Genomic DNA, 20,804 nt, shown 5'->3' with positions numbered 1-20,804 from the left:
GTAGGGAGCTGGGAATCATCACGAGGGCGGCAGTATATTTGTGCTGGCATGCCGAGTAGGGGCATGGTGAACCTATCAGCGGTCTTTGCTGGGGACAGAATGTTAGACTCGCTTGTCACAGATGTGTGGGTTCATAGTAAGCTGTGCACCATTGGTCTCTGAGCCCTTGATAAAGTCTAAGTGATATAATGCATAGGGCAGGGACGGAATGAGGTGCTAGCCAGAAGCGATGCCCCTATCAAAATTGTGTGTGATAGAGCGGTATGAGCCACTGCATTTCATAAAGAGGTATGAGGTACTGTATATAACAGAGGTATAAAACATTGTGTGTAACAGATAGGTATGAGGCCTTGTGTGTACAGGATAGATGTGAGGCATTGTGAGTAATAGGGAGTTATGAGTCACTGTGTTTGAAGAAAGGTATGTGGCACAGTTTATAATAGAGAGGTAGGAAATATCATCTTTAGATGTAAAATGTCTTCTTGGAACCAAGGCAGACTGTTCTTCCTTGCATGCTCCATGCATAGCCACAGAGCCACCAGATATTGCAGATAAAACATCCTTTAAACCAATAAAGTAAATATAAATTTCACTTACAAAGATGAGACTTGATCAGAGCATTTAACCAGGTAAATTAACTTCCATGATGGATATATCATAAAGATGCATTAACTATCACTCTTGAAAAGCTAGCAACAGGAGCAATATAATGTAGGTTGAATGGCAGCTGTAAATGACACTGAGCACACCAGGGGTTAAAAAAAAGTAATTCAGAATCTCTGATGAAGAGGCACAGTCCTGAGCACACAAAGGGGTTAATTTACTAAAGGCAAATCCGCTGTGCAAGTGCACTTGGAAGTGCAGTTGCTGTAGATCTTAGAGGAAGATTTGAAAAGAGGGGAAGTTCTGCTGATTTCTATCATCCAATCATGTGCAAGAAAAAATGCTGTTTTTTATTTTTCTTGCATGTCCCCCTCAGATCTACAGCGACTACACTTCCAAGCGCACTTGTAGTGCACAGTGGATTTGCCTTTAGTAAATAAACCCCAATGTCTTTTGGATACTGAAAGGCAGATATTCCTGGTATCATGAACACTGGGGTGTGAGCTGTTAGTGCTGGACTGGAATTACCACTGGTGGCAAAAATACCAAGGAGTGAAGTGTGTGCAGGAGTGCAGGTATCACTGGTGTCTCAGATACTGGGAAGTGAAGTGTGTGCAGGAGTGCAGGTATCACTGGTGTCACAGATACTGGGAAGTGAAGTGTGTGCTGGAGTGCAGGTATCACTGGTGTCTCAGATACTGGGAAGTGAAGTGTGTGCTGGAGTGCAGGTATCACTGGTGTCACAGATACTGGGAAGTGAAGTGTGTGCTGGAGTGCAGGTATCACTGGTGTCTCAGATACTGGGAAGTGAAGTGTGTGCTGGAGTGCAGGTATCACTGGTGTCTCAGATACTGGGAAGTGAAGTGTGTGCTGGAGTGAAGGTATCACTGGTGTCACAGATACTGGGAAGTGAAGTGTGTGCTGGACTGGAGTGCAGGTATCACTGGTGTCACAGATACTGGGAAGTGAAGTGTGTGCTGGAGTGCAGGTATCACTGGTGTCACAGATACTGGGAAGTGAAGTGTGTGCTGGAGTGCAGGTATCACTGGTGTCACAGATACTGGGAAGTGAAGTGTGTGCTGGAGTGCAGGTATCACTGGTGTCACAGATACTGGGAAGTGAAGTGTGTGCTGGAGTGTAGGTATCACTGGTGTTACCGATAATGTGGAATGAAGTGTGTGCTGGAGTGCAGATCTCACTAGATACTGGGGGGTTTTGGTTTGCTTTGGGGGAAAATTCTCCTCAAGGAAATGAATACTGGAAAGGCAGCTCTGTATGATGCCGCACACATCTTACTGGTCTTTCCTCCTGCATTGTACATCCTTTGTGCATTTCTATATAACCACTGTTCAACTTTTCATCACAGCTTTTTGATATGTAGTGCCAGTATACAGTAGGCACATATTAAAATTTGACTGGATGACTTTTGGAGCCAAACAATTTGTTATAAAGAGTATATAACACATAACATGATAGCTAAAGGACATGTCATTCAACCTGTACATGAAAGGATACATCCATTAGATTCACCATACTGCGACAAGACTCCAAACTAAATCCTGTAGTGCGAAGGTCTTTATCTGCATTGGATAAAAATCAGATTTCAATCAACACTGCTCTGTTACTGAGCCAAAATGAAATTAAATAACCAACCTTAATTACCATTTCCAGCAAGCACAGTACTTTGCAATTTCATTTACTGCAGTATATCCTTTCTCCAGTATGATAAAACATTCCTTAACTACTTTTCTACCAGGGCAACTGTTTAATCTTCCAGACACCTTAAATCTGCATTTTTTGGTACAAAATTACTTTAAACCCCTAAACAATTATATATGTTCTGAAAGCAGATATTGCAAGATATTTGTGCAATAGTTTGTCAAGCACATAGTTTTGGGGAAAAAAATACACTAAAATAAATTTTATTGCAAACAAACAATAGAATGCAGCATTTTTGGTTAAAATATTAAAGATGTGATCGAGTTGAGTAAATCGATACCAAACATGCAAATTGTTATTGAGAAACTTTAGTAGCCAACATTGTCCATAGGTGACACTTTAAAAGGGGAGTTACGCCCAAAAGTGGAACTTCCGCACATCTGTCTAAACCCCTTCCCCCCCCCCCCGCACTTTGGGGAGGGGCGGGTACCTGTTTTTGACAGGTACCCAGTCCCCGTCAGACCTTGCCGTGGCGAGGTACGTCAGAAATTTGGCCCTTTGCACTCTGGTGTATTTGGGGTGGCGGGGTTGCTTCTGCTATTTTTTAGTATTATTTTTATTTTATTACAACACATGATAATATACTGTCATGCAATTTGGTGTACTGCATTACCAAAATAGTGTTTGGGAGCCCATTCAATTGAACAGGCTGCCTTAGCTCATCGCAGTAATAATAAAGCTTTGTTTTTTAAAAACTAAAACAAATCTCTTATACTGAACTGCTCTGTGCACAGAGCAGCTCGATCCTCCTCTTCTCGGCTCCACCTTTGGGATGAATCAAAGCGGTGACTGTAAGCCAGGCCTTCTCATCCATATCAGTGCCTTCTGCAAGAATGGTCAAAAATTCCCATAGACACACTCCTAAACCTTGTGGACAGCCTTCTCAGAAGAGTTTAAGCTGTTTCAGCTACAAAGGTTGGGCCAACTCAATATTGAACCCTACAGACTAAGCCTGGGATGCCATTAACATTAATTTGTGTGTAAAGGCAGGCATTCCAATACTTTTGGTAATATAGTGTATTGGTGAATGCAAATGCACGTGTAGGTCTTGCATGTGTATGTAAACAGAAATTGCATCACACATAAGGATGTCCGAGTGAGAGCAATAATTCTATAGGCAATAGTTTATCACCATTTCACACCCCTCATTTTAAGTATTCACATGTTTGGTATCCATGTTCTCAACACAACTCCATCTTTTCTATTCTACCAAAAATAGGTATTATATTTGTAGTACTCAACCCCAAAAGGGCTGCTGATTGCCACAGGTTCTTTTCCCCTATCAGTGTAGAGGCAGCCAGGCATAGAGCAACTGGCACTCACTTTGGCTCATTGATCAGTCAAGGGGGTTGTCTTTTTATGTTTTATTGCAGATCACACTTGGGTCAGGTGGAGGGATCTATGGGATACTCCAGCAGTACTGTACAATAGTAAGAGGACACTCGGCTCTTTGTTGACCCTTCTTAGCATGGTCCCTCCAGTAAAAGTCCAGGGAAGAAGTAACCCTGATGTGTTGTAGACCAAGTCTCAGTCCTGGCAATCACTGCTACTTATGCACTAGGGAGAACAGCAAAACAGTCATAGGTTGCCTCCTTCCAATATCAACCAGACGTTCATCCCTGAGCTCCCCAGACCAGATTCTAAGGGCTCTTTCACACGGGCGTTCCTTTTTTTTTGCCCGATCAGGTCCTTTTTTTTTTTTTTTGTAACGGACACGGATGACACTTGTGTCATCCGGTCCGTATGTCCGTTTTTCATCCCATCCGTTTGCGGATGAAAAACTGACATAATGCATGTCTATGTAAATACGGATGTCTGCGGATGACACCACTGACATCCGTTTTTGCTTCAGTTCCGTTTTTTGAAAGGAAGAAAAAATAGGGTTCTCCTCCGTTCAAAAAAACTGAACTGAACTGAACTGACAAAAAACGGATGTCAGAGGATGATCATCCGATGACATCCGTATTTACATAGAGATACATTATGTCCGTTTTTCATCCGCAAACGGATGGGATGAAAAACGGACATACGGAACGCCCGTGTGAAAGAGCCCTTAGTGAAATATCTTGATCAGCTCCAAGGATTCTCAGAAAAGTAGCCCCTCAGCAATGTCTTAGCTGGGACATCGATTAATGCATGTATAACGTCAGCTGAGCAGACCATCAGGCTGTAGACTTCTCCTGGACAAGGCGTCACTGTTCCAGACCCCATAATGTACTATATTATTCACATCCCCAGGGATTGGCTGAGGCCCCATAAATATTCAGACTGCTCATTTGACTTGCTCCACTTCTATGTTTTGGGGCATTTCAGAAGGCAGGGAGAAGCAATAAAAAACCTGCAGTCTGTGAGACCCAGATCAGATCAAAACAATTAACAACTGCTCCACTGATTACAGAGGAGCCAAAAAGAACTACGTTTACCTCACATCCTAGCACCTAACTAGGAGTGTGCTACATATTGGGGTTGATTTACTAAAACTCGAGTGTGCAAAATCTGGTGCAGCTCTACACAGAAACCAATCAGCTTCTATTTTTTTTTGTCAAAACTTAATTGAACAAGCTGAAGTTAGAGGCTGGTTTGGCTACCATGCATCCACCAGATTCTGCACACTCCAGTTTTAGTAAATCAACCCCATTGTGTGCACTAAAAGTTTTTTTAGTGTATTTTTTTTTTTAAATTTGCATTTGATTAACAACTGCACAAATATCATGCAGCATAAAAAATTGCAATGGCCAACATTTTATTCTCCAAGACCTCTACTTTCAGAAACTATATCTTGTATACAATGCCTTGAAAAAGTATTCATATCCCATGTCATTTTCCAAATTTTGCCATGTTACAACCAAAAACGTAAATGTATTTTATTGGGATTGTATGTGATAGACCAACACAAAGTGGCAGATAATTGTGAAGAGGAGGGAAAATGATAAATGGTTTTCAAACTTTTTACAAATAATATGTGAAAAGTGTGGCGTTCATTTGTATTTAGCCCCCCTTTACTCTGATACCCCCAACTAAAATCTAGTGGAACCAATTGCCTTCAGAAGTATCCTAATTAGTAAATAGAGTCCACCTGTGTGTAATTTAATCTCAGTATAAATACAGCTGTTCTGTGAAGCCCTCAGAGTTTTGTTAGAGAACATTCGTAAACAAACAGCATTATGAAGGCCATGGAACACACCAGACAGATCAGGGATAAAGTTGTGGAGAAGTTTAAAGCAGGGTTTGGTTTTAAAAAAAATATCCCAAGCTTTGAACATCTCACGGAGCGCTATTCAATCCATCATCCGAAAATGGAAAGAGTATGGCAAACCTACCGAGACATGGCTGTCCACCTAAACTAACATGCCGGGCAAGGAGAGCATTAATCAGAGAAACCGCTAAGAGGCCCATGGTAACTCTGGAGGAGATGCAGAGATCCACAGCTCAGGTGGGAGAATCTATCCACAGGACAACAATTAGTCATGCACTCCACAAATCTGGCCTTTATGGAAGAGTGGCAAGAAGAAAGCCATTGTTGAAAGAAAGCCATAAGAAGTCCCATTAGCAGTTAACAAGAAGTCATGTGGGGGGCACGGCGAACATGTGGAAGAAGGTGCTCTTGTCAGATGAGACCAAAATTGAACTTTTTGGCCTAAAAGCAAAATGCTATGTGTGGCGGAAAACAAAAAAACGCACATCACCCTGAACACACCATCCCCACCGTGAAACATGGTGGTGGCAGCATCATGTTGTGGGGATGCTTTTCTTCAGCAAGGACAAGGAAGCTGGTCAGAGTCGATGGGAAGATGGATGGAGCCAGATACAGGGCAATCTGTTAGACTCTGCAAAAGACTTGGGACCGAGGCGGTGGTTCACCTTCCAATAGGACAACGACCCTAAACATAAAGCCAGAGCTACAATTTTTTTTTTTTTTAAAAAGATTTTTATTGAAGTCCAGCATAATCACACAGTTCCAAATAAACATTACAGAATCAACATCTTCTCAGCATCCTCCAAGGGGCGAACATCCAAAACCATCAAATATTCCATAACATATATGATAAAAAGCACCACCCCTCAGATAGTATTCAGCCATATCGCACGAACCATGCGACCAGCAGGACCACAAGTTTTTAAATTTTAACAAAAAAACAGCAACCCTGAACACCCCCCCACCCCCCTAAACCAAACCAAGAACCCGGCCTCCCCACCCGCACTCCCATAGGAGGAGCAGGCGAGGTGGCCATCCGAGCAAACCCAGCCCATCCCCCCTTCCCAACAGGTGACTACTCAGAGAAACCCCCCATGCATTACCACCAGGACCGTGGCAGAGCGCATCAAGCGCACAACAGGCCTATTCCAGAGGAATGATCTGAACCCCCTCCCATGCAGCTCCAGACCCACCCTATCCGTCAACTGGCGTGTCCACTAAAGTAGCCTCAGAGTCCACCCACCTGTGCCACACCTTCCGGAATTTCTTAGGGGACCCCCTAGCCTCATAAGTCATCCTGTACAGTACAATGTCGGCATTCACCACTCTTATCCACATCTTGAGTGTCAGCACCTCAGTATAGATCCACCTCCTGGCAATCAGCTTCCGTACACAGAAGAAAAGAATGCGGAGGAACAGCTTAGTGGCCATATCTAGACCATCCACCTCCAAAACCCCCAGTAGACACACCAGGGGAGAACAAATATTCGGGAGCCCAAAATTATCCTCAATAAATTTCGTAACCTGAGACCACAAGGGTTTGCACCTTAGGGCAGTCCCAGACCATATGCAGAAATGAGCCCCGACCCCCCGAACATTTGTGGCACAAATCAGAATCCCTTTTACGCATAGAGAACAGGCGGACCGGGGTATAGTAGGTCTGATGTAAATATCTCAACTGTATCATCTTATCGGTCGAAGAGATAACCGTGCCCAAATAAGTCTCCAGCACCTCCACCCACTGCTCATCAGTCAAGTCTGGAATAAAGGTCAGCCACCTGGCCCTGGCCCTATCCACCGCCACAGGACCCCCAGGACACAGCGCCCCATAATACCTGGACCACTCCCCCCCCCCCCAAACTGCACCCGCACCGCATGCTGGAGTTGTAAATACCGGAAGCGCCACGTCCCGGGGATCCCGAAGGTCTCCCTCAGTTGTGCGAAGGACACCAACCTACCTTGATAGAACAACTGATGCAGGTACTTCAGGCCATATCTCGCCCAACTACCACCATCTTGCAAGTTTGATCCCTGATCAGCTCAGTTTGATCCCTGATCAGCTCAGTTTGATCCCTGATCAAGCAGTACTTGTACAGATCCTCATAATATCGGGTAAATTCCCGAAGTATACCAGCAGGGTCCGTCACCTCCCGTCCCTGTTCACCCAGAACACACCCCACATGCACCGGAACACGGTCCGAACGGGCCAGGAAAGCCAACAGTCGCCCATTCTTGTCCCCAAATTCAAATACCCTCCGCCTCTGGGCCAACATTGTCCTAGTCGTCTGGTCAGTCAAGAACAGTTGTAAGTCCCTAGTCGTCTATCACCATCTAAGCAGCCCAGCAGGGTCCGGAGCATTCACATAACCCACCTCAGCCCCAGAAACCTCCGACTCCTTCTCCACCCTCGTAGAGGCCAGTTGACGTTTAAAACTTTTCAATTCGGTCATGTAAACCTACCTTAACGTAGCTTTAAATGCCTCCCATTGAAGCGGGACCTCCCCATACCCTCCGTTCTCCACCCAATAATCTGCTATTGCTTTGGAACAGGCTATTTTAATGTATTCCTCCTGCAACCAACTGGCCTCCATCCTCCACTGACGAACCCCATCCCGAAATCCCACCCGCAGAGTGAGAGCCAGGGGCGAATGATCCGAGTGGACTCTAGGTAAATACTCCACCGAGTCCACCAGGCCCAATCCCACCTCCTCAGCGAGTACAGTGTCCACTCGAGACAACGATTTATGTGTCTCCGAGTAGCACGAGTACTCCCTAGCCAATGGGTGAGCATGTCTCCAAACATCCCGAAAGCCATAAGTGGCCAGCCACCCCGCTAGAGGAGCCGGAGAACCAACCGTAGCTCTCAGCCTGTCTAGTTCAGGATTCGAGACAGCATTGAAATCCCCCATAAGAAACACCTGTCCCTCCGCCACCTCCATGGTTGCCTTAAAAATGTCGTCAAGTAGAGCCAAGGAGAATGGAGGAGGCAGATACACATTCACAATTGTCAGCACCCTCAGGCACACCTTAAGGACCAGAATTACATACCTCCCAAATACATCAGTTTTAACAGCGTGTACCGTTATGGGCAACGCTTTTGTGACTAAAATGGAGACCCCCCTAGCATAGGAAGAATATGTAGAGTGATACGCATTAGCAATATGTGCTCTTTTCAAGGAGAGGATCCTGGATCCCTGCAAATGAGTCTCCTGCAACAGAATCAAATGAGGCTTATGCTTTTTAAGATAATCAAAAATCAACGAACGTTTGAACTTAGAGTTCAAGCCCCGGACATTCCAGGACACCAATTTCAGACGCTCAGCCATCACCTGAAATCACTGCAAGCAGAAGGCTCCCGCCCATGACCCCGTCCAGGGTCCTACCTCCCAGCAGAAGCCCCAGGATCCCCATCCCCAAGCCCAAAAGAAGATCCCAACATAGCATCACAGCACACACATGCCCCCCCACAATTCCTGGCCACAGTAGAGCTTCCCCGGTCACCTGAAATGAAAAAAATAAGAACCCGTCCCAACTCCCCCCCACCCCCCTCCCTGCACCCAGCCCCAACCCGCCAAGTGCTTCATCCCTTAACACCAAACCGTATAGTAAGTCCGAGTCTCCTTCCTAGAAGAGAACCATACACCCCAGCTCCAGTCACAAGGACCTAGCACCCCAAAATAGGCAGTCTCTCAGTCTCTGAGCAAAAAAAAAAAAAACCCAAACCCCCCTGCAAAAACACAACAGGGAGAGCAGGGGCAGCAAGTAAAAGAGCCCAAGAAAAAAGTCCACCTGAAAAAAAAAACAAACACAAACCCCTAAAAAAGGAAGGGGAGCAGCAAAAAGTGAGCCAAACAAAAAGAGTCTATCCGTCCGCCTGCAAAAAACAGTTCCACATGTATGTGCACAAACTCCAGCTAACAGACTTCAGTCCTTAATAGCATCCAAGGAGCTAAAATTTAATGGTTAAGATCAAACCATATTCATGTGTTAGAATGGCCCAATCAAAGTCCAGACCTAAATCCAATTGAGAAACTATGGCAAGACTTGAAAATTGCTGCTCACAGACGCTCTCCATACAATCTGACAGAGCTTGAGCTATTTTGCAAAGAAGAATGGGCAAAAATGTCACTCTCTAGATGTGTAAAGCTGGTAGAAACATACCCCAAAACACTTGTAATTGCAGTGAAAGGTGGTTCTGCAAAGTATTGACTCAGGGGGGCTGAATACAAATGTGCGTCACACTTTTCAAATATTTATTTATACAAAATTTGGGTAAACACTATCATTTTCCTTCCACTTCACAATTATGTGCCACTTTGTGTTGGTCTATAACATAAAATCCCAATAAAATACATTTACCTTTTTGGTTGTAACATAACAAAATGTGGAAAATTTAAAGGGGTATGAATACTTTTTCAAGGCACTGTATATCTAACATGTTTGAAAAATAAAAAAATTGCCAAGGACAGCAAGTGGTTAAAATGTCAGGAACAAAATGTCTCCATACCCTTTAAACACTGGTCGCTATGATAGTGCTTCATGGTTGCCAAAACTCGCTCTGATTACTATACTACACAGTCTGGTGATTTTTTAGGATCTACAGGGTGTTTTTTTTCAAAAGCAATACTGATTTGCCAAATGCTAAGATTTGTGTGGAAATTCTACTTACGTTTGGATACAATTTTGTTTAATATGGTCTGTAGCTCCAAGACGCTAACCTCCATGTCCTGTGTGAGAAGAACAAAGATGTCAATAGGAGGCAACAACTACATACATATACTGTACATAGCTGACTATACAGACTAGGGGTGCAGCTGACAGAGCCCTTAACCATGAGGCAGGGATTTTCAGAAGCACCAATTTAGTGCCACTTTGTTGACACTTTCAGTGATCATGTGCTAAAATGCTACATATTTCTGACAACAAGAGGTTAAGTATGGATTAGAAGGGGTTTATTCATTGATTGTGGACAAGTGACAGGTAGATGGCATCCCCATCATGCTGAAGTGCTCGTACCCAATGTTTGAAGCGGCGCAGGGAACTGACATAGCTACATGTCCTGCTCTGATCTCCACTGGCCCTTCCTCGCGACTCCACCCTAGGAGCTTGTATGTGACATTACATACTATGCCTAGGATGGATAAGAGAGGAGGGCCAATGGGAAAAATTGTGCCAGAACAAGTAACTACCCCTCACCTCTGTTCCCCTGTGTTGCTGTGTATAGGGGGGGGGGGGGGAATCACACTCTTCTCTACAAACTACTGACCCATGTACTCTGCTCTACATTCTACTGCCCCCTGTACTCTGCCCTACATATTCCTGATCCCATTGCTCCACCCAGCAAGTCAGCCTTCAGTACTAGTTGTTCAGTCTTCGTGACAGACTCCTGCATAAACCCTGGGATTATCACTCTACAAACATGAAAAAAAATGTAAAATGAAAGAGAATGCCAGATTACCCACTAAAGCTAACTTTTAAAGTGGGCTACATTTATTTTTTTTACAGTTACATTTGTTTCATTATATTTTTCTTTTGCTTTTTAACCTCAATAATCAAAAATAAAAGTGCCACAGCCTGGTGATCTTTCATCTCCTCTATTTTCTATGTTGTTCAGGTAGACCTCTACTTCTCAATGCTTGCCTATCCTTGATGTAAAGATTAGGATTTCATTTACAGGGGAGGATGAGAGGAAGGTTAGAGAGTCTCTGCCATGAGAGAACTATGGGCTGCCATTGCAGGCCCTCTTCTGAGATCGCTAGACACCTGTCTGGCTTTCGTATAGAACATACATGAAGTAAATGAGTGTCAGAAAAGTGTTGGAACAATTTATCCCTATACTTGATCCATTAACTCAGAGAGTACAAAAGTAAAAGCACAAGAATGACAGAACATTTAAAAAAGGAGCTTTCAGGAATGGCAGCGGCTATAAATTCTCTCTTTTTTTCAAGTACTTCTTCCATCTGAAGTACCTGATTTAACTTGCCAGTCACCTTTGTTCCTTTTTCTAAATTGACCAGACAAAGTATAGAAGCTGATCTGTTCTTGCGTAGTCAGTTTTCATCCTTTGGCTGGCCATTCAGAGGTACCGGACAGACACACAGCATGCCATTTTGTGTAGTTTGTTCAGCCACCACACCCCCCTCCCAATCACAGCCGGCTTCTGGCACACACCCCCTCCCAATCACAGCCTGCTTCTGGCACACACCCCCTCCCAATCACAGCCTGCCCCTTAAACACAGCCTGCGTCTTGCATCAGGCTGGACAGACTATGAAATACAAGCACACTGTGTGTTTGCACAGATCCTCCTCTTCTCGGGTCCCTCTTCAGTGCTCCTGGCACCTCCCTCCTGTTGAGTGCCACCACAGCAATCAGCTTGCTATGGGGGCACCCAAGCTGAGCCGCAGCTCCCTGTGTCTATTCAGACACAAAGCCCTGGCCCAGCCCCACCCCCTTCTCTCCTTATTGGCTCACTGAATTTGACTGACAGCAGCAGGAACCAATGATGCCCGTGCTGCCGTTTCTGAAAATGAGGAGGGAGAGTCTCAGGCAACCAAGACACTACTGCAACATCGCTGGAGCGAGATGGGCTCAGGTAAGTATTAGGGGGCTTTAAGATAAAAAACCTTTTGACTTTATAACCACTTTAAGGTGGAAGGGTCCATTTGCTGTTCTATTTGTTTTCACCTTTGAAAGCCTGACTCCAAAAAGGACCTGGTGCCGGATTCTCAGTACTGAAGATCAGCTTACCATCTTAACAAGGATTACTTCTTACCAGCTATATGCTTCCATTATAACCTGTTATAGAATAAAGCAGTGTTTTTCCTTCACATCCCAGTCTCTTTCTTTGACAGAGACTATTTGAGTCTTCAGCATGCTTATAAAGGGGCTTGACAATGGTGGAACCTTACTCTATTAAACAATTGTCATCTTAAAAGCTAAATGGGACGGGGGGGCGTGGCTGACTTCCGGGATGTGAGGAGCTTCTTCTCCTAGCTCCGCTGCCGATCGATTCTCCTGTATCTAATCCTTTGCCATCCGGGCTCTATTTCGCTGTCTACTTACCTCCCTCGGCTCCCTGATCACTCCTGCATCCGACAGATATGGTGAAGTACGGCAGGGACAGGCCGGTGTCCCCGGAGGATCGCGATCCGGATCCCTCGGCACAGGTCCAAGATGGCGCCCGATCCTCTCACGCTGCCGGGGCCTCCGCTGCAGCTGCTCACGCATCCTGGATGGGAGACAGTCCTGAATGGCCTGCACTGTCACCGAGTGCCCATACCGCTGCAGAACCTGTGGGACCACGCATATCCCAGGTACCTGAACCCACCCTGTCGCAAATAATGGATGCCATAAAAATGTGTCAGACCTCCCTTACATCCCAGATTGATGCTCTTAGGGTGGACTTCTCCCTCCTTAAAGACGATGTCCACAAGCTCAGGCAGAGGGTCACCACTGCAGAACAACGTATAAGCTCCGTAGAGGACGATGTATTCCCTCTCCCTGCAGCACTTAGAGGCATACAGGCGGAGCAGAAGGCCCAGGCGGCTAAGTTGGGGGACATGGAGGACCGCCTGCGGCGCAATAATCTGCGATTCCTGGGCTTCCCGGAGGGAGCTGAAGGCAGAAATCCTGAGGCCTTTGTAGAATCCTGGCTGAAACAGGCGCTGGGCCCTGATTCCTTCTCCCCACTATTTGCTGTTGAGCGGGCTCATAGGGTCCCCTTTAAGGCCCCTGCACCGGGAGCTAGGCCCCGACCCTTGCTGGCAAGGATCCTTCACTACAGGGATAGAGATGCAGCTCTGAGGAAGGCCAGGGAACTACCGGATCTCCGCTTTGACAATGCTGTCATTACCATCTTTCCGGATTTCTCAGCGGGCACGCAAAAACAGAGAGCAGCATTTGTGCATGTCAAGAAACGTCTCAGGGAGCGGCAGCTACCTTACAGTATGTTGTATCCTGCTAAATTACGTGTGGTGTGTGGAGGCAAGGCGCAATTCTTCCTGGATCCTGCGGATGCTGCTCAATGGCTGGACTCCTTGGGCAGGGGCTGAGGACTTTGCTGAGTGGGGTATCCTTTTCCCTGATATCTCTCCGGATGCTGAGCCTGTCGCAAGGCTGGGGATACCCTTTTTTGTGCCTTGGATTATTGCCCGTCTCCTCTTCTTTACCTGTGGGAGGTGTACTCCTGATTCCCATTCCCGGATGGTAACTTCTATGTGGTGTGACTGTATGGTGGCATTCTAGGAACGTTACTTAGGTTCGGTTCTCCACTAGTTCCACTGACTTGGTTTGGTTTGGGGTTCAGGCTCGGGCATGTTGGGGCTACGGGCAGGGTGGGGGGTTGGGGACTTTTTGCTTTTTTGTTTCTTCGGGACTGGTTTCTACCCTTCACGGATGCTTCCTGCGCTCCTTACCTTCTGTATACAGACGCTTCCTACGGCGGTTGATGCACTGCCCCCTGTTGCCCGGTTTCTGGGGGACCTCATCAGCATGGGACTGTCCTCTTTTTTCTTACCATGGCTGTGGACAAATTAACTGTGCTCTCCTGGAACGTTAGGGGGCTTAACGATAAAGTGAAACGGGCCCTGGTTTTTAATTACTTACAGAAATATACCCCTCAGATTGTATTTTTACAGGAAACACATTTGACTGGGTCTAAGGTTCTTGCCCTTAAGCGGGCGTTTGTGGCGCATGGCTTCCACTCCATGTTTTCCACACACGCCAGGGGGGTATCAATCCTGGTGACTCGTTCACTTCGGTGCCTGGTGAAACAGGTTGTTACCGATATATATGGGCGATATGTTATCGTTTTATTGCAAATTGAGAATGTGGTGTATACTTTCTTGTCTGTTTATATCCCGCCCCCATTTACACTAGCCTTCTGGGACAAGGTAATGGCCCAATTGTTGCAGGTGGCCGAAGGGCCTTTGCTGATTGCGGGTGATTTTAATGCAGTGATGTCCCCTGCGGTGGATAGGTATCCTGGAGATGTGTCGGCTTCTTCCTCTCTTGCGGCTTCAGTCGACAAGTATCAGTTGGTGGACTGCTGGAGGTGGAGGAACCCGACCGCTAGAGAATATTCCTGTTACTCGGCCTCTTATAAAACCCTCTCCAGGTTGGATATATGTTTGGTCTCCCCGGACTTGCTCCCGAGACTAATTTCCGTCTCCTACTTGCCTAGGGCCGTCTCGGACCACTCTCCTTTGCTTATTACAATTGGCCTCTCCTCCTCAATCGGTTACAAACTGTGGAGGTTGAGCCCTCAGTGGCTCAACGAGGAAATCTTTTTCAATATCACTGAGAAGGAGATGGCTCATTTCTGGCTGGTCAATCAGGAGACGGCCTCTGGTGCTATGGTGTGGGATGCCTTCAAGGCTACCATGCGGGGCTCAGTGTCCGGGGTGATTAAGCAACTCAGGGAGGATAGGGCCTGGAGGGTGGAATCTCTCCAGTCGGAGGCGACTAAGGCTGAATTGGAATATATTAAAAACCCCTCATCTGAGAACTATTCTGTGTGGCGGGACAGTGCTCGGCAGCTGGATCTCATTTTAATAGAAAAGACTCAGAAAAAATTACTCTATCAAAAGCAGCGGGTGTTTGAATATGGCGATAAGAATAGTAAGATTCTGGCGTATCTCTCTCGTTCTGAGCACCCGGTCACGGCTATTGCCAGTGTTTACGATGCCCAGCATCGGCGGTGCACGGAGGGCACGGAGATAGTGGGAGCCTTTCTAGATTTTTTTAAGTCCTTGTACTCCTCAAGAGCCGCCTACTCTCAAGAGGAACTGGACTCCTACCTACGGGACATCCCGATGGAGACGCTTGAGGTGGAGGATAGTGTGTCGCTTGAGGGCCCTATTACTGCTGAGGAGATCGCGGCTGCGATTTCCTCTTTTGCGGCTAATAAGACACCGGGGATGGACGGGTTTCCGATTGAGTGGTACAGAGCCTACTCGGGGACTCAAGGTTTATGCTGAAGCTTTTGAGACTGGGAAGCTCCCACCGTCCCTTCGGGAGGCCCTGATAGTGTTGATACCCAAGCCAGGAAAGGACCCGATGTACTGCGAGTCTTATAGGCCTATATCCCTGATCAATGCTGACGTCAAAATTATGGCAAAGGTTTTGTCCCGTAGGGTGAATAACGTTGTCTCTAAGATTATTCACTCCGACCAAACTGGATTCATTCCAGGTCGCTCTACGGCGATAAACCTGCGTCGTCTCTTCATCAACCTACAGGCTCCACCCTCTGGAGTGGACACCAGACTGATATTATCCTTAGATGCTCATAAAGCATTTGACTCGGTGGAGTGGCCCTATTTATTCGCAGTGCTGGGCAGGATGGGATTTGGTCCAAAGTTTATCAGGTGGGTGCGATTACTCTATGACTCGCCAGTGGCGCGCTTGCGTGTCAACAACAGGGTTACTGAACAATTTCCGGTGTCCCGTGGCACTAGGCAGGGGTGCCCATTGTCCCCCCTGCTGTTTGCCCTGGCCCTGGAACCACTGGCCAACTTGCTCAGGCGTGATGAGAGGATACGTGGTTGCAGGGTGGGGGAGCTGGAAGAGAAAACATCTCTATATGCCGATGACATGCTGCTTTATTTGGCTGACTCCCGGGAGTCCCTGGATGCTGCCCTGGAGGTGATAGAATCCTTCGGGCGATTCTCGGGATTCCAGGTTAACTGGGATAAGTCGGTGGCGTTCCCCCTCGACCCTAATCGGGCGCCTGACCTAGTGCTTCCACGTAGCCTTCAGGTAGTGACTAAATTTCGATACCTGGGTGTGGTCATTCAGCAACCGGTGGGCATGTACGTTGACAACAATATTACTCCACTGATACAACGGTTGAAACAAACCTTGGTCACCTGGAGCAAATTGCCCCTTAACCTGATGGGTAGAATCAATATATTTAAAATGATCTATCTGCCCCGCTTCCTCTATCTCTTTTGGCAGGCACCGGTGTACCTTCCCAAACGGTTCTTTGCAAGCATTGAATCCATACTGATCTCTTTTCTATGGGGTAAGAAGCCGGCGCGGATCTCGTTCAGCACGCTAAAACTCCCCGCTCACGCTGGGGGTCTGGCGGCTCCTGATCTGCAGGCTTACTACTTGGCTGCTCAATTGACACATGTCCATGCGTGGTTCTTCCCGGACCTGCCGAACGCAGCGGTCACCACGTCGGCAGCGGTGATGGGCTCCTATGAGGCACTCCTTAATTCACTATATAGGAATGGTCCTTACCCGAAGGAGGGTGCCGCTATCCTTAGATTATCCTACAAAATTGTGCATATTTGTAACGCTAGAATGGGGGGTTCTTCCTTCAACAGATCCCCTAATGCTCCTATATGGTTTAACCCGGGACTGCCAGATTTGCATAAGTTGGATTCCTCTAGGAGGTGGGCGGGATTTGACTTAAAATATGCCCACCAATTGTTTGTGAACCAGACCTTTAAGTCCTTTGCTGAGCTGAGGATGGAGCTGGGGATTCCCTTGACGTGCTGGTTTCTGTATCAGCAACTTCGACACGCAGTGGCGGCCCAATTTGGTCTTCGGGGGGTCCACCTGGCTCCGACTCGGTTGGAAAAGGAATTGATGAATCCCGACCACACTAAACTCATCTCTCGACTATATGGGTTGACTCTTGACCAGGGTGAGGGGAGGATGGGGTCCCTTCGGGCAAAGTGGCAGGCTGATATACCTCAATTGGAACTGGCGGACTGGGATGATTTGCTCAGCGCCCAGTTCCATGGATTGATAGCTGCGGGGGACAGGGTTATTCAACTGAATTATTTACATAGAATTTACTATACTCCCTGCCGTCTCTTTGCGATGGGAAGGCTTGCCTCCCCATTGTGTTTCCGCTGCCAGGCAGTTAGGGGGGACTTCTTTCACATGGTCTGGTCATGTCCGCTGATTCAGTCCTTCTGGAAGGGGGTATGTACCTTTATTGCGGAAAAATTGGCACTGCCGAATATTCTCGCGCCGGACAGATGTCTACTTGGCAATCTGGGGGAGGAGGGTATTCGGCAGTCCCAGAGGACTCTGTTGTGTATACTTTTTTTCTATGCCAAGAAATTGATTGCCCTGAGATGGAAACAGGACGCTCCGCCTACGGTGGCAGCCTGGGTGGAACTGGTCAACAATGCTCTTCCTATGTATAAATTGACATATCTGGCTAGGGGTTCCAAGAAAAAATTTGCTAAGGTATGGTCCTCCTGGATGGACTCGGTTCTAGGGTCCAGAGAGGTCTAAACTTCTGAGATGTTATGTGACTGTCTGTCAAACTTATTGCTCCGCCTTGGGGACGTTTTGTTTTTTTTTTTTTTTTTTTTCTTTCTTCTCACCTATTGGGTGCCCGGGGCTGGGGGGGGGGTGGTGCTTCTTCCGTATGGTGGGTTGCATACTTGCTGATGTGATAGGAATGCATTCCGTGAAGGGTTTTGTTAGGTTTGTACTTTCTCCTTATACTATTTGGAAGGTTATATGTTTTAAGTTGTTGGGAGGGGGGGGGGGAAGGGGGGAGGGGGGGGGGGGGAGAAAAAAAAAAAAAAAAAAAAAACTTTTTGAATATCATCCTACGAAGTCTCTGGTTGGTGCGGGAGAGGCGGGGTGGGGGCAGTCAATTGAGGTTGCTATATGTGCGCTACTGTGGTTGATGTTACTTGCCTTACTACCCTGTACTTCTGTCTGTATGATTTTTGGATATGCATTATTTCCTTCTTGGTTGTACTTTCTGGTTTATATCGGACTGTTGTCTGTGTTTTATGTTTATTAATAAAAATACCTTTAAAAAAAAAAAAGCTAAATGGGACACTCCAAAATTCTTGGTTAATAGCTTAGTTTAAATTTGCAAACCTTCCGTGGCCTTCTGTGTCACCGTTGAACACAGGTTGTCATTTGCACAATTATAAAAATACAGGTAGGATGAATTCACAGCACAACACTTAGCAGCCGAAGTGATTCACCACTCCAGCCGCTCTGCATTGCTGGCTGTTTTTAGGGGGCATTGTGGTGCGCACTTCAGTGCATTACATGGGCGGCACAGTGGTGTAGTGGTTAGCACTTTCACCTAGTAGCAAGAGGGTCGCTGGTTCCAATCCCAACCACGACACTACCTGCCTGGAGTTTGCATGTTCTCCCTGTGCCTGCGTGGGTTTCCTCCCACACTCCAAAGACATGCTGGTAGGTTTATTGGATCCTGTATAAAAAAAATTGGCCCCGCTGTGTATGTATGCGAGTTAGGGACCTTAGATTGTAAGCTCCTTGAGGGCAGGGACTGATGTGAATGTACAATGTATATGTAAAGCGCTGCGTAAATTGACAGCGCTATAGAAGTTCCTGAAATAAATTACATGGCTTCTTTTTTTGGTTTTGTACAAGCTTTCTTTTAACTATACAAAATGTACACTTCATTCACTGCAATGTCAGGCAGCACATTACCCTGTGCTGCCCGACACTGCCGTGCAATTTGGACAAGTGCACTGCAATAAAATGCAGCATGTCTGCATTTTAGCGCAGCGCTAGGCTGTATTGCAGTATGAATGGGACACATAGGAAACAATTGTTTCCTGTTTGTCCCTGCGGTGACAGACATTTTACCATGCAGTAAAAGGTCTGTCACCACATATAGTGTGAATTGGTCCTTAGTTATAAGTTATGCATAAAAGTCGAACTCCAGGCTAGAACAAATTATGCAAAAAATAGCTCTCACCCACCTTCTAACTTCTATACTAACTACCCTGTAAAGGAAGATGCATATTCTTAACTATTCCCAGAGTGCTCCAGTTATGCCACTGGATCTCCCCAGAGGCCGGCACCAGGGGACAGGAGAGCGTGCCAACAACAGATGGAACAAGTGGGCGTTGCCGTCACCCATAGGCTTACTGTGGGGCATTAATTGTCAGCCATCCTTACTGTTATCTGAAGCCAGCCGCTGTGAGCTGATCACATGACTGGACTGCTCTAGGTAAGTATAGGTAAGTAAAAGCATTTTCCTTTAACAGGGTAGTTAGTATAGAAGTTAGAAGTGGGGAGGAGCCCATTTCAGCATAGTTAGTTCTTGACCAGACATCCACTAAGTTACAGTTATAAATATGTTAGGATGGTTCTTCCTAAAACAAAAGAGGATAGAAAAGCTGCTTCTCCGGATCAGCTCAGGTGAATAATCTTTAAGGAGCAGCCTCAGCCTACATGTCTCCACCAAACCATACACCCTCCTCATGCATTTTGCTCTGCCCATCGGGGCTATGACTATTGTTTATTTACCTGGGCTGGTCAGGAGTAGCAGTGATCCTTTCCTATTTACATTTACTAGCCCTCTGGATTGGTATTAGGACGAGCCCGTACCCCATGCTCTGGCACCACAAAAAATATAACAGGTTGCATGTTGTTTCTGAAGTTGATGTTATAAAAGCAGAAAAAATGGGCATCCCACTTTGTTGTGTATGAGACTGCATGGCCGCAGACCAGTTATCGTGCCCATGCTGACCCGTGTCCACAGACAAAAGCCCCTAAAATGGGCGTGTGAGCATCAGAGCTGGACCACAGAGCAATGGAAGAATGTGGCCTGGTCCGATGAATCACATTTTCTTTTACACCATGTGGAAGACCAGGTGTGTGCATTGGTTACCTAGAAAGAGATGGCACTAGGATGCAGTATGGGAAGAAAGCAAGCCACCAGAGGCATTGTGTTGTTTTTTTTTCCAATGTTCCCCTAGGAAATCACGTGGATGTTACTTTGATACGTACCACCTACCCAAAATATTGTTGCCAACCAAATACACCCCCTTCATGGAAATGGTCTGATGGCAGTGGCCTATTGCAGCAGGATAATGCGCCCTGTCACACTGTAAAAATGGTTCAAAAATGGTTTGAGGAACACAACAAGTTCAAGTTGTTGACTTGGTCTCCAAATTCTCGAGATTTCAATCCATCAAGCATCTGTGGGATGTGCTGGAAAAACAGGTCAGATCCATGGAGGTCCCACCTCGCAACTTACACAAATTAAAAAATCTGCTACTGACGACTTGGTGCCAGATAGCATACCTTCAGAGGTCTAGTGGTGTCCATGTCAGGATGGGTCAGGACGGTTTTGGCAGCAAAAGTAGCACCTACTCTATATAAGGTAGGGTTTATGTTATGGCTGATTGGTATATACTCCAACAAAACATTAGGCTTAGTAATATAAATTCTTATAATACACATACTGCACCAGCAAGTTGTCTGAAAAGCTTTTTAAATCCTTCATCAAGGTCTGCTTCAGTTACAGAATCCTGGAATTACATA

At 46.3% G+C, this 20,804-nt stretch overlaps 1 protein-coding gene across 1 annotated transcript in view; it reads right to left on the bottom strand.

Moving 5' to 3' along the window:
* The window catches only part of CAPN1 (calpain 1), a 145,251-nt gene that overhangs the window by 17,591 nt on the left and 106,856 nt on the right, over positions 1 to 20,804 (bottom strand). The window contains exons 15-17 of the mRNA XM_082271169.1: positions 20,726 to 20,791; positions 10,188 to 10,245; positions 2,119 to 2,183 (exon numbers count right to left, since the gene is read on the bottom strand). Coding sequence (XP_082127295.1) covers positions 2,119 to 2,183; positions 10,188 to 10,245; positions 20,726 to 20,791 — 189 coding nt within the window. The remainder of the gene's footprint in view (positions 1 to 2,118; positions 2,184 to 10,187; positions 10,246 to 20,725; positions 20,792 to 20,804) is intronic.

Source organism: Pelophylax lessonae (genome assembly GCF_965119305.1).
Source record: "Pelophylax lessonae genome assembly, chromosome: 10".
NCBI classification, from domain to species: Eukaryota; Metazoa; Chordata; class Amphibia; order Anura; family Ranidae; genus Pelophylax; species Pelophylax lessonae.
Note: the sequence above shows the minus strand (reverse complement) of the source record. Positions and strands in the feature narration are given on the sequence as shown.